The 25,873-nt window shown below is 46.7% G+C and overlaps 1 protein-coding gene and 1 long non-coding RNA gene across 2 annotated transcripts in view; one reads left to right on the top strand and one right to left on the bottom strand.

Annotated features, from left to right (window-relative positions):
• The window catches only part of CA5B (carbonic anhydrase 5B), a 34,525-nt gene extending 10,789 nt beyond the window's left edge, over positions 1-23,736 (bottom strand). Inside the window, 3 exon segments of the mRNA XM_005673450.4 lie at positions 5,693-5,890; positions 13,649-13,843; positions 23,657-23,736. Coding sequence (XP_005673507.2) covers positions 5,693-5,890; positions 13,649-13,790 — 340 coding nt within the window. The 5' untranslated portion in view covers positions 13,791-13,843; positions 23,657-23,736.
• LOC106506903 (uncharacterized) overlaps positions 1-25,873 on the top strand; it is a 67,799-nt gene that overhangs the window by 17,393 nt on the left and 24,533 nt on the right. The window lies entirely within an intron of this gene.

Genomic DNA, 25,873 nt, shown 5'->3' with positions numbered 1-25,873 from the left:
TTGATCACAGCCCCATGGGAGACCCAGAGCACAAGAAGTCAGCTAAGCTGCACCCAGATTCCCAGTGTCTCAGCATGGTCTATAGCCTCTGCAAATTGGCTCTTGCCTACCTCAGCACTTCCTTGTCTGCCAATTCCTTCTTGCACTTTACACAGAGTAAAACCTTATATGAGGAGTTCCCGTCATGGCACAGTGGTTAACGAATCTGACTAGGAACCATGAGGTTGCGGGTTCGGTCCCTGCCCTTGCTCAGTGGGTTAACGACCCGGCGTTGCTGTGAGCTGTGGTGTAGGTTGCAGATGCAGCTTGGATCCCGCATTGCTGTGGCTCTGGCATAGGCCGGTGGCTACAGCTCCGATTGGACCCCTAGCCTGGGAACCTCCATATGCCGCGGGAGCGGCCCAAGAAATAGCAAAAAAATTAAAAAAAATAAAAAAAAAACCTTATATGAGCATCACACTACTTCACACCTCCACCTCTGCACAGAGAGCCCAGGTGTCACCTCTGTCAGGAAGCCTTCTCCCACCAGACCGCACTTCCCTCGCAGCACTTAGCTCTCCTCAGTAGCATCCTCTTTTCCAGAGTCTGCCTCCCCACCACACTGTAAGCTCCTGAAGGCAGGTATCAGCCCTTCCTCCCCTTTTTATACAGTGCCTGCTACTTAGTAGGTCCTCCATGAAACCAGGAACTAAAGAAATGGACTGTAGAGTGCCTGTTGGGTTTGTTAATTGAAACAAAGCTGATAAGCTCAGCAGGAGCAAGGAAGAGGAAAAGGGCGGCATCAGGCGGGGCAGATGCATGGATGAGGGGAGGAAATAGAGTTGGCAAGAAACCAGGCACAGAAGGGAGACAGTGTATTACAGTCATAAGATATAGCAAATAAATACATACTTATTTATTTGAGGCTGCTAATACTTTGTTCCTTCTGTGCTTTAAGATGAGAAAAATTAAACTTGTAAAAAATTATATAACAAATATAAAACATGTATATAAAACAAAAGAATCAGGCTTCTAGTAAGCAATCTACATAATGTTCACCCCATTATTTTGCCTTGAACGTGGAGGCAAGGGGACTAGCAGAGAAAGGGCTGATGAAGGGAAAGGTAGTACACAGGATCTATACAAATAAAAGCAAACGCAAGAAATGGGTAGGAAACTTGGGGTGATGGAAATGTTCTAAAATTGGATTTAGTGATGGTTGCGCCACTCAGTAAATTTGCTAAAAATCGTTATGTTGTTCTCTTTCAAAGAAGTTAAAATGTAGGACCAAAAGTTTACAGAGAGGCATTCCCATTGTGGCTAAGTGGGTTAAGGACCAGACATTGTTTCTGTGAGGAAGCAGGTTCAATCCCTTACCTCCCTAAAAGGGTTAAGGATTGGTGTTGCTGTAAGCTGTGGTGTAGGTGGCAGATGCAGCTTGGATCCGGTGTTGCTATGGCTGCAGTGTAGGCTGGTGGCTACAGCTCTGATTCAGCCCCTAGCCTGGGAACTTCCATATGCTGCAGGTGTGGCTGTTAAAAAAAAAAAATAGAGGAGACCTTAAAACGTTTGTGAGAGCATTCTTACTAGGTTCATTGGTGATGCCATATAAGTGTAAAGCAAGTGAAACAAGGTGGGGCAGGATGCACCATTAGGAGAGCAACGGGACTCATCTCTCCTCCTTAATGCCTGGTGCCATGGCTGATGAGGTTGATTTCAGAGGAGGTGATAAATTATAGGGATCACTCATGGGACTCAGCCCAGGCAGAATTTAGTGCCTTTCCTCACAATATTCTGTATCCCTCACATGCATTCATTAAAATCAATAACTTGTCCTGTTCAGGGAGCCAAATGACAAAACAGTACCCAGCAGAGGGCAGTGGTTTGAGATGCCCACACCCCTCTCTTACTATCTTCTGCATTTCTGTTAAACAGGTTGTAATGGCCCTCTTTCATTCTTGATTTTAGTAATTTGAGTCTTCTCTCTTTTTTCTGGTGGCCCACCTAGTTAAAGGTCTGTCAATTTTACTGATTCTTCCCAATAACTTTTTTTTTTTTTTTGGCTGCACGCATAACATATGGAAATTCTCAGGCCAGGGACTGAATCTGAGGCTCAGTCTATATCACAGTTGTGGCAATGCTGGATCCTTAACCCATTGCACCAGGCCAGGGATCGAGCCCATGTCTTTGCATTGACCCCAGTGACTACAATCAGATTCTTAACCCACTGTGCCATGGTGGGAACTCCCCAGGAACTAACTTTTGATTTCATGGATTTCTGCTCTTTTCTTCTCCAGTATAGGCATTTTCATCTATAAATTTCCCGCTAGTCACTGCTTTAACTACATCCCACAAAGTTTGCTATGTTTTGTTTTTGTCACATGCCGTCCTCGGCCTCTTTCCTTGTATACTTTGTTCCCCATTCTTTTTAAAGCACGCTGTAGCATCATTTCCTACTTTTTTGAAGTTTATAGACCTTGGTGTTTATTAGATCTTTTCTAGAATTAGAATTGTTTCTTGCCTTTCTTTATTTCTAGGATGTCTTTCTTTTCCTTTTTCTTTATATTTTATGTTCATTTACTCTTTCTTCCTCTTTGAATGCTTTTGATTGTTTCGTAACAGCATGGAGAAATAGCAGTGAAGAATAAGCGGGAAATAGGAGGCAGTCACTGAAATGTGGAAAAAGAGAGAAAGAAAGTTAGTTACTTATTAAAGATTAATGGTAATCTTGGAGTTCCCATTGTGATTTAGTGGGTTAAGGACCCGACGTTGTCTCTGTGAGGATTTGGGTTCAATCCCTGGCCTGGTTCAGTGGGTTAATGATCTGGCATTGCTGCAAGCCGCGCTGTAGGTCGCAGACGCAACCTCTGGCCCAGGAACTTCCATATGCCACAGGTGTAGTTGTTTAAAAAAAAAAGTTTGCTGGTATCTCAAAGAAAAAATTATTAAAGCATAACGAGGAGTTCCCTGGTGGCTCAGTGGGTTAAGATCTGGTGTCGTCACTGCTGTGACTCAGGTTGCTGCTGTGGCATGGGTTCTGTCCCTGGCCCAGGAACTTCTGCATGTCACAGGCATGGCCAAAAAAAAAAAAAAAAAAAAAAGCATAATGAAAAAGAGCTATTTGATCCTTCCTGACAAAATAAGTAGAAAATTAGCAACCTCTCTACAATTTTTTCTTGCATATTTTGTAAAAATAATGTGAGACTGACTAACCTAGGGAAGGTAAGATCAAGAAATGATTTAGGTAGTTGTGTTTGAAGGTATCTAAAGAATAATTATGAGGGAAGTGTTAGTCATTTGTTTTCCATATGAGATTGCCCAGGCAGATGGATGGATAAGAATTCTTGAATCTGTTGTTCAAAAGGAAAAAAAAGTGACTAAAAAATAAAATAAAAAGTTATTTGCCTTGAATGATCTTGAGGATTAACTCACTTTGTTAAGAATTCCATTGAGTAACTTTCTAAGGTTTCCAACTCAATGAAGAAATAATATATTGGCAATGGCTAGTCCCTAGACTGTCAAAGAGAATAGAAGGCTGACCATTATTTGGGGTCCTCAGAAGAAAAGAAAGAAGTTTGGGAGTTACCTGGTGGCCTAGTGGTTAAGATCTAGTGTTGTCATTGCTGTGACACAGATTTGATCGCTGGCCGGGAACTTACGCATGCTGCAGGTATGGCCAAAAAAAAAAAAAAAAAAAAAAAGAAAAAGAAAAAAAAAAGAAGGTTGCCAGGGACCCAGACAGGATTGAGACTAATTAACTGAGAGGACTGCTCTGCATCCAGAGTGAAGGTATGAGAGTTGGTGTTCTGTAGACTGGGTGTACCTGTTAGTCTGGTTCTGGCAGAGGTCATGGTAGAGCTCTTTGAGAAGGTGAGAGAAAGACAGGTCGAGCTCACTATGGTGTGAGATGGCCAGCTGGAACACAGGGATGTAGCTTGCTGTTGAGATTTCTTGAGTCCTTATACACAATGTCCTATTACAGGCTTCCAGTTGACATGGAGGCACACTCAAGACTTTAGAACAATTAGGAAAGATACCGATGAATCTGGGAAGAAGTAATTTCTTTTTAGTTTGAGATATGAAAGTAAGATGTTCAGGGTTTGAGAGGAGAAAAAGGAAAATGGGGGATGTAGTAACACCTAAGCCCTTAAGGACAGACTGGAACACTTCCTGAATCACAGCAGAGAAGTGTGCCAGGGGGCAGAGAACCAGAGAGAGAGGAATCCTATTGGAGGAGCAGACTCTTTGCAGTTAGGCCATAGCATCACTAGGAAAATGCAAATAAAACCAAGATATAGTTGAGAATCCTAGAGCTAGGATAAATGTAGGACAAACACTTCCTATTTTTACTTTAAGTTACATGTTTAACTTCATTAACACTTTCATGGATGCATTTCTTCATCTTCATGAGAAGAAATCAAGTTTCTTAGCTGAAATGATTCTTAGCTGTATTGACATTTGAGGCTAGATAACTCATGGTGAAAGCTGTCCAGTACATTGCAGTATCTTTTGCACTATTCCTGTCTTCGGCTCACAAGATGCCAATAGCACCCCCCACCATGGTGGGACAGACAAAAATGCCTGCATATGTTACCAAGTGTCCTTAGTCCCTGGGGAGGAAGAGGTAGCAAAACTGGCACTTGTTGAAAACCGTTCCTCAAGACACAATATTTTTTAAAAACAATTATTTTAGACTAATTAGGACTATTTGATACTATCAAATTCAGTTTACAAAAAGAAAAAAGAAACACGTATAGAATTATTCACATTCGGTTTTCAATAGACACTAAAAGTTTCAGGTGAACCTTGAAATCATTCACATTAGTTTATATTCGGGTAGGCTGAAAGAACATTCAAAAGAAATATAGGAGTTCCGGTCGTGGCGCAATGGTTAACGAATCCAACTAGGAACCATAAGGTTGCGGGTTCGATCCCTGCCCTTGCTCAGTGGGTTAACGATTCGGCGTTACCGTGAGCTGTGTTGTCGGTTGCAGACGCGGCTCGGATCCCATGTTGCTGTGGCTCTGGCGTAGGCCGGTGGCTATAGCTCCGATTAGACCCCTAGCCTGGGAACCTCCATATGCCACGGGAGAGGCCCAAGAAATAGCAGAAAGACAAACAAACAAACAAACAAACAAACAAACAAAAAAGCAATATAATGTTTGTATTTAAAAGTAGCTTTTATGTTGTTTCATTTAAACTAGGTAACATTGTTTAACAGAATTACCAGAACACGAGTTTCCATTTTTCTTTCATACCACTAGTGTTAATTAGTTAAGATGTAACCTCATGCACACATGAATATGCTTTGTGCCCCATTTCAAAGGTGTAATCTCATCAGTTCAATCTGATTAAGCAATGTTACTGTCTAAATAAAAAATGTCTTATAAAGTCAGCAAGTAGAAAAAATTTGTACATATGCAATACACATGTACAAAAGAAATTAACAGCAAAACTTTTAATTTCACAGCCTTTCTTTATTACTTTTAGAATCGGTTATATAGAGATATATACTCACTAATAAAAAATACTACCTATACTAGAAGAAAACATTCATTGAAACCAGAGGGGACATTGGAAAAGTGAGTCCAATGAAGCCCAGGCTACTGCTGACAAAAGCAGACCACGCTCCCATGGAGGCCTTGTGACGTGGCCTGTGCTGACATCAGACTGCCCCTTAAACGCCACATGAGCGCACAGGTCTGTCTCTCACCTGATTTATCTGTAGAATCTTCAAATTCCACGAGGAACGAGTACCCGTTATTCCAGACGTGGAGGCAGGTGGTCGGGTCGTAAGAGATGGTGAGCGGTTTTAAGCCAGGATCATAGACACTGTCCCTCCAGCGGATGTTGATGGGCGACTGGCGCTCGCCCGCCGGGACCAGGTCCGCGCTCTCCCAGAGAGGGTGCACTAGGAGAAAGCACACTGCGCCTGTCACCCAGAGGCCCACTAGCTGGAACCCCACCGCAGGGGCGACCTGGCCCCACGGAGGCGTGTATGCTGAGTTTGTGTCCCGTGTGAGCAGCTGTGAGGATTAGGCAGCCATCCTGCAAAGCCTGGGTAGAATATTAGCGTTGCTCAGGTCCCTGCGGTACTTTCTGTCACCTGAATAGCTATGGCTTTGTGTTTTAAGGTGTCCACACACTCTCTGTCCCACACGGGCACGGATGACATCACTGATGGTGATTTTTCTACCCAAGAGTCAAGCAGCAGGTGTTTGTGGCAAGTCCCTGATACATCTCAGCAAGCTTCTTATAATACAGAGGGCGCTGTTGAGACACCCACGCATGATGGACAGGCCCACGTGTAGAACTGGGGTGGCCAGGTCCAGCTCCCTGCCCTTTAGAAGCAGCGTGGACCAAGGGAGGCACCCAGACCAAGAGGAAAACTAGATGGAGTATGAATCCAGATAAATCACTACTGGAGTTCCCATCATGGCTCAGCAGGTTAGGGACCAGACGCTATCTCTGTGAAGATGCAGGTTCGATCCAGTGCATTAAGGATCTGGCGTTGGCGCAAGCTGCAGCGTGTTTCGCAGATGCGGCATGGATCCCGTGTTATCCTGGCTGTGGCGGAGTCCGCAGCTGCATCTCCCATTTCACCCTTAGCCTGGGAACTTCCGTATGCCGTGGGTGTGGCTGTACAAAGAAAAATAAAAGGATAAAGCATTACCAGGGACCCTCTGCACCTCAGCCCAGCACCCAGAATGAGTCTGAGGACTTGAGAAAGTGCCAAGGCAGCTGCTGCTCAGTCGAACCCCCCTGTGCGTGGCAGGGTCACCGGCACTCCACTCTTTCTACAAAGCAAGCTTGCCTCTGGTTTCCTCCTACACAGGAGACATTTCTTTTGCTTGGGTGCGTAGCTCCTGAAAGCTAGACATTCAAAATGCTAACCTTGGTTTTGCTTTGCGTTTCTTTGGGCAAACATAGGCACGCGCTCTCCCGAAAGTAGACCAGTGGTTGTCAACAAAGGGAGCAGTTCTGCCCCTAGAAGACGTGGGGCAGTGTTTAGAGTTGGTTTTGTTCTTGTTTTTGCTTTTGTGTTAGTTACCACGGCCGGAGGAGGGTGCTCCTGACATCTAGTGGGCAGAAACCAGGCATGCAGCTAAGCATCCTAAAGTGCAGAGAACGCCAAATACTGCCAAATGTCACAGTAATGCCAAAGTGGAGAAACCGCGGTCTCTGCAGACTCAGGGCATTCTTCTTTTAAGAACATTACTTTTTCAGGTAGATTAGAGAGATCTGAACCCAAAGGTTTTACTTAGTATAAAAAAACTCGTTCCTTAGAGAAGAGTAAGAATGTAATGTTTCAGAATCGACAACAGACTCACCATTTGAACTGGTACAGTATTTTTTTTTTTTTTTTGGTCTTTTTAGCTATTTCTTGGGCCGCTCCCGCGGCATATGGACGTTCTCAGGCTAGGGGTCGAATCGGAGCTGTAGCCACCGGCCTACACCAGAGCCACAGCAACGCGGGATCCGAGCCGCGTCTGCGACCGACACCACAGCTCACGGCAACGCCGGATCCTTAACCCACTGAGCAAGGGCAGGGACCGAACCCGCAACCTCATGGTTCCTAGTCGGACTTGTTCACCACTGCGCCACGACGGGAACTCCTGGTACAGTACCTTAATATCACAGTCTGACTCAACTGCCAATAAGAAACCCCTGGAACAGTCCTGATTCAGTTTCAAAGCTGCCTCCAGAGACCCGGCCACACTGTCCCCTCTGCGATGCTGAGACCCAGGCTGAGGTGTCGAGCATGCGCCTCACAACCAGCTCACGAGGGTCGCCCGTGAAGCAAAGCGGAGAAGGGAATGACGAGCAGACCCCTAAGACGATACCCTCTCTCCCCCTTAGTCGTCCCCACTCCATTCAGGAAATGCCTGGAATCCACTCTCAGCCACACAAACACCAGCCCAAGGAACCGGGGCCTGTTCCTTCAGTTTCTTTTATGACCATGAGTTGAGGCCCCTCAGTTGTCAAGGTCAGCTTCCAGGCGTCCTTTGCCGCAGCCCTCCTCCTTCAGGAAAGCAAAGCATCCCCCACCAAGGGGCCCTTGCTCACTGTCCCACAGCAAAGCCAGCTTTTGCCAAGAGATAAACTCACATTTTTGTTCTCTCCCCCCCCCTTCCTCTTCCTCCAGGTTAACCAAACAGGGATTGAAATCTTTCTTTCTTTCTTTTATTTTTTTGGCCGCGCCCATGGCATGTGGACGTGCCCAAGCCAGCCATGTGGATCAAATGCATGCCATAGCAGTGATGCCAGGTCCTTAACCCGCTACGCCACCAGGGAACTCCAGGAATGTCTTTTTGATCGTTGCTTATACTTCCCCTCAAAGTAGGAAGGTGATTAAGTGTTCTAACAGGAAGTTTCCGGCTTTTCCTTCTGTGGGGAAAATGAAATAAAGGGAGTGGTAATTCTGTCTTCTTTTCTGGGGAACCTCCATACTGTTTTCCATAGTGATTGCATCAACTTCCGTTCCCATCAATAGTGTAGGAGGCTTCTCTCTCTCCCACACCCTCTGCAGCATTTGTTATTTGTAGACTTTCTTTTTTTTTTTTTGGTCTTTTTTTTTTTCTACGGCCGCACTTGCGGCATATGGAGGTTCCCAGGCTAGGGGTCTAATCGGAGCTACAGCTGCCGGCCTACACCACATGAGCACAGCCACAGCAACGTGAGATCCAAGCCGCGTCTGCAACCTACACCACAACTCACAGCAATGCTGGATCCTTAACCCACTGAGTGAGGCCAGGGATGGAACCCACAACCTCATGGTTCCTCGTCAGATTCGTTTCTGCTGCGGCATGACGGGAACTCCTCATTGTAGTTTTGATTTGTATTTCTTTGATAGTGAAGTTAAGCATCTTTTCATGTGCCTACTGGCCATCTGTGAAATTGGCACAATATGGTAAATCAACTAAACTAACTATACTTGTCATAATAAAAGTGTGAGAGTTCCTGTTGTGCTGCGGCGGAGATGAATCAGACTAGTATCTGTGAGGACACAGGTTCAATCCCTGTCCCCGCGCAGTGGGTTAAGCATCCACATTGGTGTGAGCTGTGGTATAGGTCACAGACTTGGCTCGGATCCTGCATTGCTGTGGCTGTGGCGTAGGCCAGCAGCTGTGGCTCTGATTCCACCCTAGCCTGGGAACTTCCATATGCCATGGGTGCAACCCTAAAATGCAAAATAATAATGACAATAATAGAAGAGTGATTTGGAGCTCCCACTGTGGGGCACTGGCCAGGGAACTCCATATACCGGGGCGGCCAAAAATGGAAAGAAAAAAAAAGTGCTTCTATCAACCCTGGTTTAAGGGAGCGATACCACACTGTCCTTAGGCAAGTGTCACTAATGAAAGCCCTTTAGTTTGCATGGTGAGGAGGTGCTGGTTCTGCTTCTCCTTTACATGACTGCTCCTGGCTTGATGTACTTGGTGCTCCTACCACCGGGGTGTCCTTTTCAGCACTTGAAACAGGGAAAGCTCATTCCTGCCTTAGTGGCCCAGTTCCTGCTCCTCAGCCACCTCGGATATCAGTTTCCCCTCCCTGAGCTCAGGGTTGACTATTACATTTAGATTTGGGCTCGTATCTCCTCAGGAAAATTTTCTCTGACTTCCGTCCCGTAACATGGTCCTTTTCTTCTTCTTTTTGAATCTTAGCACTCCGATCTTCTCTTTCCAATATTTATTACATAAGTATAGTCATAATTATAGGCGTGTGAAGAGTATCACAGTACACCACCGTAGGGGAGTACAAATCATTTTCCCTCAGCCTCTAGGTCCTTAGCTGAGACCCCAGCCCCCATCAAAAATGACAGATTACCAGGAGACAGCAAAACGAACCACCTACTTGTTCACTGGAGCCCCGACCAAGATGTGGGACCCAAAAGGCAGCTGGGCCGTCTTGCTCTGAGGACCAGGACTGGGTCTGGGACTTCAGAGGGGAGAAGAGGGAATTCATGCTGGTAGCAGCTCGCCTGCCTCCTGGTGCAGGCCTCCCTTCTAACGTCCGCGTCGCCTACAACAGACCAGGACCTCATGCTCTGTTTCCAGAGCGTCTCCAGTGTCTGCACTGCCTCAAATAATCCATATGTCAGAGAGGCATATTGGAGGGTGGTGAGGGGGAGCCGACTCTGCCACCCCCAGATACATCCGCTTGGCACAAAGATGATTCAGAGCAGATCGTTTGGGGAAGCTTGGGAAAGAGAGTGGAAATGACCCTTTGGGAAGGGAAATTTACATTTACAGGGGAAATGCTCCCTTTGTGAGGGTGTCTCCTCCCCTCTTCCAGGGAGAGGAGGATGACCAAAGCCCCAGAAGGTCGTCAGGGGCCATCTCAGGACTCGGATCTGCACAACAGCCTCCCCCTGTTCACGGGGCTTTTCCTGGTGACCTCGGGTAACTCACCTCCCCACCCACATGTCCTTTGTCTTGAGCCGGAGATGGTGCTGCAGGTGGCGCGCGGGGCCACGTTGGGGGGTTAGGTGTCCTGGGGCTCTGCCCTGTGTACAGGACCTATCCAGGGGAGTGCTATCTGTCTTTCGCCTGTTACTCTGTCTTACTGCAGAGGTCTGAGCCGAGACCCCGGAAGAGCAGAGGGAAAGTCGGTTCTCCTCCCCTGCGCGTGTACACCCAACGACCTGCGTCCCCACTGATACGCAGTCTGGAATTGCGCTGCCCTTCCGTCACCTGCCAGTTGAATGTGTGAGCTAAAGAGCGTCACTGGAAAGGGCCCAGTCCCCTCTCATCTTTATTTCCCGGCTCCCTACTCAGCACCGCATTACTTTCCCGTAGGCATCTTTCAGCTTCGTCTCTTCCTTGCCCTGCCATGACCACCAGCCTAGGTTTTAGGCCGCTGCGCCCCACCCGTCACACCACACCTCTGGGTTGTTCTCCTCCTCCTCCCTCCCTCTTCTCTGCTCCATCTTCCCAAACTGGTCTCCACATCTTCTCCAACCCCTGTGGTCTTTCCTGCTTCAGAACTCACACTAGCCTCGCTCACATCACTGAGCGCCCCCCCCCCTTCCTCATGTAATGTGTGTTTGCTTTACCTGCTCAACGGACCTGCGTCCTACGCTTTCCTACAAGCCAGGGCCAGACTTGCGACCAGGCACAAAGGAGGCAGTTGGAGTTGGCACTCGGGATTACTTGGGGTGGGGAGGGAAGGCTGAGCACAGGGCACAGGCCCCGGTGAAAGGCTGCTCCGGAACTCGCCCCAACAACCTCCTCAGTCACCCCTTACTCTGCTTCACCCGGCATTCGAAACAGTCAGACGTCTGAGGGGGTGCTGAGCGCAGGACAACAGGAGCGATGGTGAGGAGGACAACAGCCATGGTAGCAGGGTGGCTGCCAGCGCGGCTTCGCTCTGCGCCGCAGGCACTGGCCCCGGGCTTTGCGCGGTCTCCTCTCTAACCCTCCACCCACCGGGTCATTCCTGTTCACAAGGGCACACTGGGCCTTCTGCTGGGGTTCTGCGCCTCCGGAAGCAGCGACTATTGCCTTGACCGCCTAACAGAGGAGGGGCCAGGGTATCCGAACAGGACATGCTCAGTGGTCCAGGGCAGCAAAGACCAAGTGTTCTCGCCGGTGAAACAGGGAGGGACGGTCTAAACGCCAGAACCCGTCTCCTGTCTTGCTTAGAAGCCTACAAACAAGAACATCTGATGTGGGAGATTGATCAAGGGAAGCCCCTGATCCCTGCTCCGCTCCCCCGTTGTGTTTTTGTCAGTGCTGAAAGGACACTACCCTAAAGACAGGAGCACATTGGATCTCAGACCCGTAACTTTCAAGTCTCTGTTAAAAAAACCTTGCTGTTAAGGACTACATAAATATGACTTTTTTTTTTTTTTTTTTCCATTTTAAGCCGTAGACCACAAAGTGCCAGTGTTGAGAATAAGCCCATCTGGGTAGGATGTGGGCCTGCTGGTAGGAAGCCACACCCAACAACCAGACATTTATTATGACTCAGGCCAGTTCGGTTTAACGACAACACAGTCAGTGCTGGCGGAAACAAAATAAACTTACAATAAAACTATGTTTATGATGCAGTCAAGGCAATGGATTTAGCTAGGTTAGAATTACTAATACATTCCTTTTTTATGTGAAAATAGGGTCAGAGAGCGTAAACTCAAGGAGGAAAAGTTGAGAAACCCGGAATCTGGAAAGAAAGCAACATTTGAAAACTGTGTGAATTCACAGTGAACAGTGGAAAATAGCGAAGATAGCTATTTGGCAGATATACTTAACGGTGCCACTCAAGTCATGTGTCCGCTACCACACCCATCATCCTCCCCTGTCAACTCAGTGGTTCCGTACCAGGGATACTGTACCGCCCAGGGGACTTTTAGGGAGGTCCTGGGACTTGTAGGGAGGATATGCAGCATCTGCAGTGCACAGTCCAGCCCCGAGGGCACAGAAGGACCCGCCCCCATGGCAGCAGAGCCAAGGTTCAGGGAGGACCACCTGCTGTCTCACTTGCTCTGCTGTGTTCATGATGCAGGCGCCTCATACCCCTGAGAGAAAAGCTTCTTTTTGAAAGGGGTACTTCACAACCGAACAGCTTAGAGTCTTAACTGCCTCCCAAGCACAGTCCCCTGTAAGTTAAAGATTAGGCACCCTGATCATACTTGCCTGTGGGTTAAAGACGATTAGCACATGATGTTTTTCATGGTGAACTTTCCTAGTTTGTTCTGATCTCTGATCACTATGCCCTTTTGGAAAGTGCTGTTATTCTAGGCAATGACCCCGAAGCCCACCATCGTGATCATGCTGAGATCTCCAGACTCCAGCTTTGATGAGTACGATTCCCCCGAAGAAAGGTGAATGCGTGTTTGTCTTAATCCTGATTCCTATCTGAAATCCTGTTTCTCTCCTTCTTGCTATAAAACTCCCTGCAGTTCTTTCTAATGGGAGGCAGAGTCTTTAAGGCATTAGCCTGCTGTGACCCTCCTTTGTCTGGCAAAGCAATGAAGCTATTTTTTTCTCCTTTACCCAAAACTCTGTCTCTGCATTTCAATTCGGCACTGGCAGACAGAGGCCAAATTCCAGGAAACATTCCCAGTGCCCTACACGCTAGGCAAGCTGGTCAGCGAGAAGTTACCCTTCCACGGTTTGTAACGAAGGATGGCTTAGTCCGCAGCAAGAAGCTACTGAACTATTTGCAGACATTTGTATGCAACTTCCAGAATGTTCAGACTCATGGAAATGCCTTGCAGTCTATGGATCGACCTTAGTAAAAAGATGGTTGCTAACAGAAAGAGACAATAAAGGTCAGGTTCAAAGTATCTGAAGCTGCGACATCTCCCTTGACCCACTTCTGTGTGACATCCGTTTCACAAGTTAAAGTTGGTCAGTGAACCTGCTTTCCACACCTTATCGTGATGATCACTTTGCAACATATGCGTGTATCAAATCATCACGATGTCCGTCTTACTAAGCTGATACCGCATCCCATATGGGTTTATCTCAGTAAAGCTAGGGGGACAAAAGAACTTTGCACGCTTGTTGTAGAAGACAAACAGAGAAATTTTGGGTTCTTGTCACAGTTCTCAAGACCTCCAACCCCAGTCTGGGATGCCACTGACATCAGAGGTGCCAACACTCAATACAGGACACTGTCAGGAAACAACCAGCCTTCCCCTGTCCCAGGGCGGCCGTGTACTCACAGTCTCGGTTCCGGGTTTTATAAGTGCAGGTGTAGAGGCTGCAAGGTCTCGCTGACATGGACCTCGGAATCTGGAACCTTCTCCACAGTGCCCTGCACAGAGAGGCTTGAAGAATGACCCTCAGGCGACTCAGCATCACCATCTTTAGCTTGAAGTCTTGATCAGCTCCCAAGCACCTTGCAGGAACCTAATGACCTAGAGGCAAAAGGACAGAGAAGGAAAAGCCCTAAACAAGAGAGGCGGCCCATTAGACAGCATCGTTCAGATGATGAGTATGGGGGAGGGGAGGCGAGAATCAATCGTCTGTCCGCTCTGGTTCCTCACTGGTCATCCCAGGACGACAGACTGACGTGGCCTCCCTCCCTGTGTGCTTTGGGCTCTCGACTGCACCCCTGCCATGTGCAGCCCGGCTCTCCCACCTCCCCATGCTCCCTGCAGCTGCTCCTCCTTCCCTGAACCACTCTTCCTCCATCTGTGCCTGGGAATTCCTATCCACCCTTTCATGATCACATCCAGTCTCACTTCCTAGAAGCCTCCCTTGCCCAGGCCCTGTCTTGCTGAGCCCAGCGCCGTCTTCTTGGTCCTGGTGCTTATGGCAGTTGAGTTAAATAACTGATCAGGAATGAGCTTAAGTGTCCATCTCCCCAGCTCCGAAGCCTCATGGTGGTAGGGACCATGCCTATGTCAGGCGTGGCTGCATCTCCTAGGGACACAGGGCCTGGCATGTGATGGCTGCTGGATGAGTGTGAGGGAATGAGCCCAGGAGGATTCCTTGGTGATGGAGCAGATGTCGATCCCAGTCGCAGGAACCCAGAACCGTGAAGTGACTGCCAGCGTGTTCCCAGGCTAGAGGTCCAATTGGAGCTGCAGCTGCCAGCCTACGCCACAGCCACACGGGGTCCGAACAGCATCTGCCACCTACACCACAGCTCCTGGCGACACCACATCCTTAACCCACTGAGCGAGGCCAGGGAGGGAACCCGCATTCCCATGATACTAATCGGGTTCTTAACCCGCTGAGCCATGACAGGAACGCCTGAAACACTTTTAAATGCTAGTCCTTTAAGAGGTGGGTCTCCCATCCCTCCGTGTAAGACCTGAAGCACCCCCAGAGTCCTGCCTGTTCTGAGAAAGGAACCTACCTGAATTTGAACCTACCCTAGTTTCACAGGGTGGGAATTCTGCCAGCGTGCACTTGCATTTCAACATTTATTGTCATTTCTTTGCACTAGACATTAGGTTGCGTGTTGTGATGTGTAGAGGAAGTAGATCGTAAAAAGGCATGAAGTTCTGGGACATGCTATAATGTGAGGAATTCAAGCCATAATGCTAAGCGAAGGAAGCTAGACAGAAAAGGTTCCAGTCATAGGAAATCCTCGGAATAGGGGAATCTGTAGAGACAGGAAGCCAGGTGGTTGCCAGGGGCTGGAGGAGAAGCAAACGAGGAGCAACTGATTAATGGGTACAGGTTTGGGGGGTGTTTTAGAACTAGATGGAGGAGGCGACTTGCATGACAGGGTGAATGTACTAACTGCCCCTGAATTGTGCACTTCAAAATGGCTAATGCTGGAGTTCCCGGCGTGGCTCAGTGGTTAACGAGTCCGACTAGGAACCATGGGGTTGCGGGTTCGATCCCTGGCCTCGCTCGCCGGGTTAAAGATCCTGCGTTGCCATGAGCTGTGCTGTAGGTCGAAGATGCAGGTCTCTCTGGCGTTGCTGTGGCTGTGGTGTAGGTCGGCGGCAACAGCTCCGACTCGACCCCTGGCCTGGGAACTTCCATATGCCACGGGCACGGCCCTAGAAAAGGCAAAAAGACAAATAAAATAAAATAAAATGGCTGATGTTATGTTATGGGAATTGGATCTCAATAATCAAATAATGCACGTGGTATGGGAAGGAAAACACACACCAAACCAGTTCTCAGCGGGCGTTAGTGCCTCCTCAGAGTCTGCCTTCTCCTGCCAAAGGAGGCCTCTCAGCGATCTGGCCTTGACTGGGGTGCAGATGTGCAAAAAGGGACACGGAGGGGACAAGACACACGTCACTTACGGACTTGAACTTTATTTCTTCACACCGTCCTTCCCAAAGAGTCTAGATACAAAAAAAGCATGTGACTTCCAGCGATGCTGAGCAAGGGGGCGCACGGTCTCGCGGTGTGTCCACTGAAAGCAGTAGTGCCTGTCACTACCCCGCAAGGCACCACGGAGGCCTGGGGCAGATCTCTTTATTGCCAGCTCCACATAAGCCCTGTGCTGGGACAAGTACTGCCACATGGAGCACAGCCTGATGACATGCCCGCCTTTTATACTGGGGCCATGCCCTTTGCTGTACGTGTCACTTTCCCAGTGCGCACACAGGGAGTGGAAGGGATGGCCGCCGCCGCATTACCAGGGACCAGTAGGAGGTTCCTGAACCCCAGGGTGGCTTCTCCCTGCAGACCTAACTCCCTAGCTGGGGGTTTAGGGCAGTAATACCTAAAGTGCGTCTATGTTGCTAGAAGGTGTTTGATATTCTCAAACCAAGTTGAAATCACTTTCGTTTATAGTGTTATGTGTGTTTTTGTATATATACATTTTTGGAAGGAAGTGGGTATGTCCAAATGTACTTTATTTAAGATATGCAGAAGTCTGACAGGATTTCAAATAAAGACTGGTAATGAACTTTCACGATACCTTGATAGTGCCTTGAGTAAAATAGGAGTACCTCATTTTCAAATATCTTCATTAACTGAATTATCTGTGTTGGCTTAGAGAAAATGGACAGTTGGCCACCTCAATTAAGAATCGATTTCTGTGATTCTATTACAATTTTTTTATTTTGGAAAACTTCAAACTTCTACAAACTTCTTCAAACTTCTAGTGGAAATACTGTAATAAAACCACCTATATACCTAATACTTCATTTCAACAATTATCTGTTGGTGGCCAAGCAAGTTTTATTTATGCTCCATCCCCACTTTCCCTCTCTGGATTATTTTGAAGCAAATCCTAGACATCTTAGGAACTTATTCATGATTTTATTTTCCATAGGAAAATATCCTCCAAATTCATAGTTTCTTATCCATGAAAATTACCTGTATGAAACAGCCTCTGGTGACAGTTTATTGACATTATATGAAAACTATCCATTTTTCCAAATTAAAAACATAGCACTGGAGTTCCCACTGTGGCTCAGTGGGTTAAGAATCCGACTAGTATCCATGAGGATGCGGGTTTGATATCTGGCCTCGCTCAGCGGGTTAAGGATCTGGTCCTGCTGTGAGTTGTGGTGTAGGGCACAGGCGCGGCTCGGATCTGGCATTGCTGTGCCTGTGGTGTAGGCTGGAGGCTGCAGCTCCGATTGATTTGACCCCCAGCCTGGGAACCTCTATATGCTGTGGCTGTGGCCCTAAGTAAAAAAAAAAAAGAAAAAGCAAACAAAACATAGCACCAAAGTCTAGTAAGTGGATCCTTTTGCAGTGCTTACCCATCCCTAAATGTAAACACTTCACTTCTCTCTTGAGATCCTTCCTCTAACCTTGGATGAGAGCTCGGGTTCAGAACTTTATGCTTCTTTCTAACTTAAAAGACTATGTCTAGCATGAAATGGCATGATTTATCACTGCAGTTCAGAGGGTAAAAGGATTATATGAACTGAAATGCTAAAGATTAAGGATTCTTAAAAAAAATCCAGAACCAGAGGAGCAAGAAAAAGTTGTTCAAGAAATTGACTCTGTGACTTCAAATGGTGCAAGGTCTGGGAAAACTCCCAGAAAATGCTGTTAAGTATTATAGAAATGAAAGTTATTATTACTCAAATTGAATTTGCTAAAATGTTACCCCTGATGTAAGAATAAAAACTAGAAAAACAGAAAGCAGTTTGGGGTGACTTTTACTATCAATTTTTTTTCTTTCTTCTTTTTTTTTGCAACTGCACTAGTATTCAGCATGTTATTTATTTATTTATTTTTCCACTGTACAAATTTTTTCCTTTTTAAGACAGTATCAAATAATTCCAACTAAATAGGATTTTCTCTGATACAGTCGATTTGTAAAATTTCAAAAATTGCTAAGAGCTATGGGAAGACCTTATCTTAATTCTATGCTTCTTTCCACTGATTTCCATTCCTAGATTGAAGCAATAATGAGTGATTATCTCATGCCAGCACTGTGCTAGGTAAAGATGATAAAGTTTTCTCTTTATTCTCACAAGCTTGTAATCTACAAAGAAAAACTAAACAAATAACTTCTCTGTGAGAGAACGAATATGTGTCTGTGTATGACTGGGTCACTTTCTTGTACAGCAGAAATTATCACAGCCCTGTCAATTAGCTATACTTTAATAAAACTTAAAAATTAAAAAAATACTCTATACTGAGATGGAAATAAAATAACTTTTCTGTTATTTCAGTTACCTTTTTTTTTTTGGCTGCCCCATGGCATATGGAATGCCACAGCCATGGCGACGCTGGATCCTTAACCCACTGTGCTGGGCTGGGGATCAAGCCTGCATCCCAGTGCTCCAGTGACGCTGCTGATCCCATTGCACTGCAGCAGGAACTCCTAATTACCTTTTTTAATCATAGTAATATATATATTTATTGTTTTTAACCTTTTTAAAGTGTACAATTCAGTGGCATTAAATACAGTCACGGTGTTTTGTAACCATCACCACTGTCTATACCCAAAACTTTTTCATCATTCCCAAAATAAATTCTGTACTCATTTAATAACTACCCATCTCTCCCTAACTGCAGCCCCCAGTAACCTCTGTTGTACTTTCTATCTCTTTGTGTTTGCCTATTCTAGATATTTCACATATGTGGAATCATGCAGTATTTCTCCTCTGAATCTGGCTTATTTCACTTAGCATAATTAAACTAATACTTCTTAAACAAAGCCAGATGTGATGACAACCCCAAGTTAATTCAAGGAGAACAGAGAGAGCAGAGGCTGTGAGTTTCAGAAGGGGGTTGCATCTGACCATGGGTCATAGTGGAGAGACTATTTTTTTTTCTGGCCACACCCATGACATATGGAATTCCCAGGTCAGGGATTGAATTTGAGCCACAGCTGTGACCTGTTATGATGCAGCAGTGGCAACACCGGATCCTTTAACCCACAGTGCCAGTCTGGGGATTGAACCTGCACCTCTGCAGCGACCCAGGCTACTGCACTCAGATTCTTAACCCACTGTGCCACAGCAGGAACTCTGGGGAGAGACGATTTTAACAGGAGGGGCAAAGGCAGAGAGATGGACAGGGATAGTATCAGGGATGGTGAGGACATTTGGTAGAGGGCAGCGGTACTTAAGAGCCAAGGTCAGAGAGGACAACTTGGGTTGAAATGGGAAGAGCCTTGGGTTTGTTTAGTTATCAACTCCAGTGTGGGGAAGAGGTAGGCAAGCAAGAAAGGACTCATTTCTTGCTTACAATCTAGATGGAAGAAGAGACTTAGTAATTGTCTTCCCAGGAAGACAGTGTCAAGTGCAAGGTACACTCAATAGAAGGGAAATGCTGGTTTGTCCTTCAAAGGGAACACTGTGATAAGACAAGGCCAAAGTTATGCCTGGTGACCTAAGGAGTTGTACAGAAAAGTGGACATGTGCTTGGCCCTGCACAAGGAGCTCTGTGGGGGTCTGAGGCCTATTAGCACAGCACCCAGAGAAGTTGGGTAACTGATCTTTGGTCGAGCTCCACAGAGAGCCTTTAGGAAAGCATTGAGGCAAAGCTGAGCTGACGCTGCAGCCTGGGTCTGACTGCTGGGGCCATGGCCTTGGGGATGGCCCTGTACTCTACAGTCATGCTTTCTGTGCACAGTGCTGAGGCTGATGACACCTGGCCCAGAGGAAGTGACTCCTGCCCACTTCCAAACTGCCTCTCTAGGGCTCGGGGGCCATGAGAGCTCCAGAGGGCCTGACATCACCCTCACTCTCGGTCATCTTCCCCATTGGCCACCCAGTGGTGGGCCGCATGTCGTGGCCTGGAGATCTGTACCTCTGTCTCCTGGAATGCTGCTGATCTCACTGTAGGGAGGACACTGACTCTGAAGATGAGCTTTTGTGTTTTTAGACCAACCCTTCCACCCGAATCCCGTTTTTTGGTAACAAAGCCAAATGTATCTGAACTTCCCATCCTCCCAAGTCTTCTCTGAGTACTTTTTAAGGTGTTGGTCAAGCAGATACCCAGGGGATGTAGTGAAAGGTGGGGCTGGATGGGGATTTGAGATTAATTCAGGGAATATAAGTTTCCAGGAGACTAGAAGAGTTTCAGATGTTATCCCATGTGTATAGAATGAAGCACTGGCAGTTTCTGATGACTGTCAGCTCAGCAACGATGGACTGAAGTGGGCAAAGAGGGGAGCCAGGAATGTCAGTGGGGACGTGAGTCCTTCAGCCATCCTTCATTCAGTCCATCACTCTTAGTCTTTCATTTATCAGAGCATCAAACATTTGTTAACTGCTAAGGCACTGTTCTAGGCTCATCAGGAGAATAAAACAAAGCCCCCATCCTTGTTTACATTCTAGTAGTGGGAGACAGACAAAATAAACAGCAATGCAATACCTGAGTCACGTGTAGACAATGAAAATATGTTCAGGGAAAAGCAGAGCATGATTCAGGTGAATTTGGAGTGCCAAAATGAAGGGGGTGTTGCATTTTTAAATAAATTGCTCAGGAGAGGCCTTATTGAGAAGGTGAAATTTGAGCAAAGGATTGAAGGAGGTGAAGGAATTAGTTATATGGCTCTTAGGAGAAAGGGTATTCCAAACAGGGAAATGCCTATGCAAAGACCCTGAGGTAGTAGTTCGTCTGGCACATTCAAGGGACCATAAGGAGGCCAGTGTGGCAGCAGTGGAGTGAACCAGAAGTAAGGTAGTTGGAGATGAGGTCCAGAGGAAGTTGATGCCAAGTCAAGCAGACTCCTTGGCCACTGTAAAGCTTCTTTATTGTGGGAACACTATGGAGTGTTTAGGGCAGAAGAGGGACATAATCTGATTTATGTTTTTTGAAGGTCGTTCAGGGTGTCCTGTTGGAAACTGATTGGGACGGGAGGCAGGAAGAAGCAGGGAACCCATTCAGGATAATCCAGGGGCTGGAACTACGGATGTTACAATGGAGGTGGTGAGAAATGGTTGGGTATTGGATATACCTTGGGGAGACAGTCTGAAATATGTGAAAGAATGGAGTCAATGGAAGATTCTTGGCCTAAACAACTGCAAGGATGGAGTTGCCATAAACTGAGATGGGAAGCCTGTGTGTGGAAAAAGTTTTGGGGGGAGAATCAGGAGCTCAGATTTGGGCACGTGGAGTTTGAAATGGAATTCCAAGAATCCAAGCGAGAGAATATGGTAGAATATTCTACCTTGTGGCAGAATGAGGATGACCCTGAACAAAGAAACAGGACCCAGCACAGGAATAGGTGCAGAGGGAAAGATGGTGCTCTTTCTGCTAATCCCATAGGATATGTGGTACCAAGGAGGCGGGCGAGAAGAAAGGTCTAGGGAGAGGAGGCAGGGCAGCTCTGGTGCTCGGGAGAGGTTGTGAATCTAGGGAGAAGGAAGACCTCCTCCCCCAGGAGTAACAGGTGTATGAGGGAGACTAACCACATGGTGTGACTGAGGAGGCTGAGACAGGGAGAAGGAACAGTCAAAGGCAATTGAGGAAGGAACAGAGCATGGACGCTCAGCTGCATGGACGGTTCCGGGAAAATCCTGATAGAAGCTCAGTTTAGCTAATGCTAGGGTATAATACCTGTAACAATACATGGGATTATTTATGCCAAAGCCAAAGGTCAGTCCCCTCTGTTACAGCGAAAGTTAGAATTTATTGAGAGGTGTTATTGAAATTTATCTGTGGGTCTTATAAATATAAAGCCCAAGCTAGTGAAACCACAAGTGTTTCATTAACAAACATAATATATAACAATGAACTACTAGCATATAATACCGGTTGTCACAGGAAATCTGTCCTTACTTAAGTCTGTTCTTAAAGATAGAACCATGGGCCGAAGGGGCTGGCAGGAGAGCTAAGTTTTCTTTTTCTTTTTTTTTTTTTAATGGCCACACCCGTGGCACATGAAAATTTCCAGGCCAAGGATTGGATCCGAGCCATAGCTGCAACCTATGCCACAGTTGCTGCACCACCAGATCCTTTAGCCCAATGTACCAGGCCAGGGACTAAACCCACATCTCTGCAGTGACCAGAGCTGCTGCAATCAGGTTCTTAACTCACTGTGCCACAGCGGGAACTCCAAGAGCTAAGTATTCTGTACCATATGCCTTTGCAATCAGTAATTATTTATGTATGTCCTTGGATCTTACTAATATGTCCCTTATCTGCTGTGTTGCAGACTTGGAAATGTGTGAGGAAAAAAAAAGATTCTGAAAGCCTTTAAAGCATCATTCATAAATCGCATATTTATTAAATGACAGTAGTTTGAACTGTGCCTGATTAGGCCATTTATGTGTATGCAAAACAGAAAAAGTACTCTAAAGTTTACAATTACATTTTTAAAAATTCCTTGATTTTTTATTGAATTAACCCTTTCTTTTCTCACCTCCTGATTTCCAAAGGAAGCAAGACTTGCAGTTCCCTGAAATGGAAATTAAAGGTTATGTCGCTATGTCTTGACTGAGAAAGCTGAATCTCTTCCTTTCACCCACTTCTTTGAGATCAGGATCCCAATCTGGGATTGCCAAAAGTTTCAACATCCATTTGTAATAACTGCTTTGTGTGCTGTGGTTAACTACCCCAGTGCAGCCAATGATATGAAATGTATTTCCCTCCTTCCATCAGATTTCCAAAATGTTCATATTCATTCATAATTCACTCAGTCTTTATTGAGTTCTGACTGTGAGCAGTCACAGCATCTTGCCTGGTTCCAGGGACAACAGAGCAGGTGTGTACAGGCAGAGAGAATGGTGCCCTGCCTTTTGATGAATTTCAGTCCTGGTACTATGTAAAAATTGTCCAAGTAAAGGAGGAAGGCCCTAGATAGTGGAAAAGTTTTCCATTCCCCAAATTTGCAAGATCGCTCTGAGGGATGTACAGGAGCAGAGGAGGGTAAGGTCTGGGGCAGTTTCCCTCACCAGAGAAATCTGGCAGTTCCTTTTCCATATTCCGTCAAGGTTTTTAATAGCAGAGCAGAGATGGCCAGATTAGCAGTAAAGGAAGGAAAAGGGGAAGCAGAAAGCAATGTGGTTTTCAGTGGCTGAGTGAGATCAAGTTCTATCCAAATTAAGGTGTACACATTAACTTCTTGTATCTTCTCAAACTTTCCCAGTGAAAATACACCAGAGGGGAGGGCACTTACGTTAATATTAACAAGTTGCCATCAACCTCAAGGCAGTAGCATTTAACACCGAATGCCACAAAGACTCACAGGCATCAGCAGTGTTTGTACTTCGGAGCGTCTCCTCTAGCTTTGGGGCGGGGCACCAAACAAAAAGGCTAGAGGGAATTGCGGAATGGAGAGGGCTCAGAGTTGTCCACGTGACACAGCTGTGATGCGGATGCCCTGCCCTGAGGGTGGTGGTGGTGACTCCATCCTCAGACTCTGGCCTATTGCGTGCGTTGCGGGGGCGGGGGGTGGGGGTGTGGAGAATAGTACGGTTAGGACCCAAGTCAGTCCCACCTTGCTGCGCCTCGGTTTTTGGAACTGCACTCGCATATCTGCAGCCCTTATTCTGGCCTCCTGCTATTTCACAGCGGGTTGGACTTGGTTGAGTTGTTCAAATCCAACCACCCCTAGCAAAACTCCCTCTTAAGGAACTGCCCTCACGCACCCCAAAAATTCCCTGAGACGGCTGTTTTCCCGTCGAGTGCAGATAATCCTAAAGGAGGTGCAGCCATCTGGTTGGTGGCTCCCCCTGTAGAAGAAGGCTGCCGGGTGGGAGAGGGCAGGCGGAGGCGATGCCCTACTCGCCTCTGCGTTCCCCCCGCAGCTACTCGCAAGACTTAACAGCTGTCCCGGCCCTGAGACCCCGTCTGCCCCGCTATAGGCCCGACTCCACTCGGCTGGTCGCCCTTACCTGAGCCTCTCCCCAGCTCACGAACCTTGCGGCTTGCTCCCGTCGGCAGCAGAAGCGAGTGGCCATCGTAGTCACGCCCCGCAGCCCAGACCACGCCTCGCCTGTACCCCTCCAGGCCACGCCCCGTAGGAAATAGTCACGCCCCTCCAGGCTGAGCCCCAGCGCTTTGGCATGGCCACGCCCCTCGTGCCAAAGCTGTGTCCCTCCCCGGCCTCGCCCCCAAGTTCCGCTCTGGTCCTGTCCCTCAAGCCCTGCTTAGGACATCACGCTCCCACCTTGCGGCGGAACTTTGTTGCCAGAATTCGAAGTTGCGTGGGTGGCACCCCCCTTGTCTCTACAGAAGTTCTCCAGGGCCTTGGGAACTGAGGTCTGGCAAAGTTTTTTTCTGGTGAAATCAGACCCCAGGCTTAAGAGCCTCGTTTAAAAAATTAGTTTCCTCAGGTTTCTCCCATTTCCAAACATCAAGACTAGGTATACTGAGAGCGGGTGGTTCAGGGAAGCGCAGACTCTGGGTAGGTGTTTCAGCCGTGTTTTTCCCTCTAGTTTTCAAGTCCACTTTACCCGAGTTTCTTTGACTCAGGTTTCATGTCCTCTGAACTGGAAATATGAGCCTGTGCTTTTTCCAGCCAGTTTTCATGTCTTTTAAACCAGAGCTGGGGACCTGTGTTGCTTCTAATCGCTCATCGGACCTTAAATGCTAGGCAGATGAATGGAGGAAGCAGAATTATTGTATTTCCTGATGTCTCTGGCTAATGACCTTCCCCCTGAGCTTTTGCATCTAGGGCCCTTTGAGACTTAAATTGAAACACTTAAAGTTGAAACTCTGATTGCCACCCTCAGTGCGCTGACATTATTCTGCTAGCTTTACTCTCTCCACTTTTAACCGTGGGTCCACAAGGAAAATGTATAGAGGTTATAACCAGCTTTCCTATCCCTGTACAGAAATCTCTGATTCATTATTTCAAGTCATATTTATTGAGTACATGCTCACCTGACAAGCCTCAGGGAGCTTACAGCCCCAACTTGGGTTGGGATGTGACAAGAAATCATGAGAAAGAGAAAGATTTGGCAAGGGTTGATAGGTAGAAAAGGATTTGGTAATCACAGGTCTTCCTGATTTGATTAGTAGGAATATTTTTGGATAGCAAACATAGGAAGCCACTTTTATTGCACTTAGTACTCTTCTTTACACAATGAATTCTCAATAATTCTTCATTGAAACCCTTTTGGCATGTGTAGAAAGATGGCAGTTATCTTCTTAGCAGTAAGATTTGCTGCTTTTATTTCTTCATATGCCAACAATAAAGTTTTTATGATAGCATATTAAGTTATCTTGTCTTCTTTTCCCACCCTCCAATCTTTTTTGGCTTGAAGACAGTGGGAATATTCAAAATGTTGCACTAGAAGGAACACAGAGAAAAGAACATTTCAACATAATGCTTTTATGAAGTTCACCGTGACCCTAAGAATTCTGCCTCATTTATAAAATGTTTCAACTGTCAGTCATTTTTGCCTGAAAAATGAACTCACAGAAGTTTGTCCAAATACAATCTGTATAAATTAGTGAGTTGATTTTTTTTTGAACTTTTTTGTCTTTTTAGGGCCACACCTGCGGCATATGGAGGTTCCCAGGGTAGGGGCCCAATCTAATGAGTTGATTTTTTTTTTTTTGTCTTATTGCCATTTCTTGGGCCCCTCCCACGGCATATGGAGGTTCCCAGGCTAGGGGTCTAATTGGAGCTGTAAACACCGGCCTATGCCAGAGCCACAGCAACGCGAGATCCAAGCTGTGTCTGCAACCTACACCACAGCTCACGGCAACGCCGGATTGTTAACCCACTGAGCCAGGGCAGGGACCGAACCTGCAACCTTATGGTTCCTAGTCGGATTCGGTTAACCACTGCGCCACGATGGGAACTCCTAATGAGTTGATTTTTATACAATTAGTTCTACTTCAACTCCTTCCACAAATGGTTTGAAGGAGCTTACTAAAATATAGATGTTGCTGGATAAACAAAATAGTTGATAGGGCCAGGAAAAGGGGAATTTATTGAAAGGAGAATACTGCAGCTAGTGATAAGATTACCATTTAAGTGTATAGGCCATCAGATCCAAAATGATTAAGGAGTTCCTGTTGTGGCTCAGCGGAAACGAATCCAACTAGGAACCATGAAGTTGTAGGTTCGATCCCTGGCCTCACTCAGTGGGTTAAGGATC

This window comes from Sus scrofa, chromosome X (genome assembly GCF_054392235.1).
Source record: "Sus scrofa isolate SSC_HxYL_T2T_F1_AM1 chromosome X, Sscrofa_HxYL_maternal_Yorkshire_Landrace_v2.0, whole genome shotgun sequence".
Taxonomy (NCBI): Eukaryota; Metazoa; Chordata; class Mammalia; order Artiodactyla; family Suidae; genus Sus; species Sus scrofa.
This window is presented reverse-complemented; position numbering and strand designations above follow the sequence as displayed.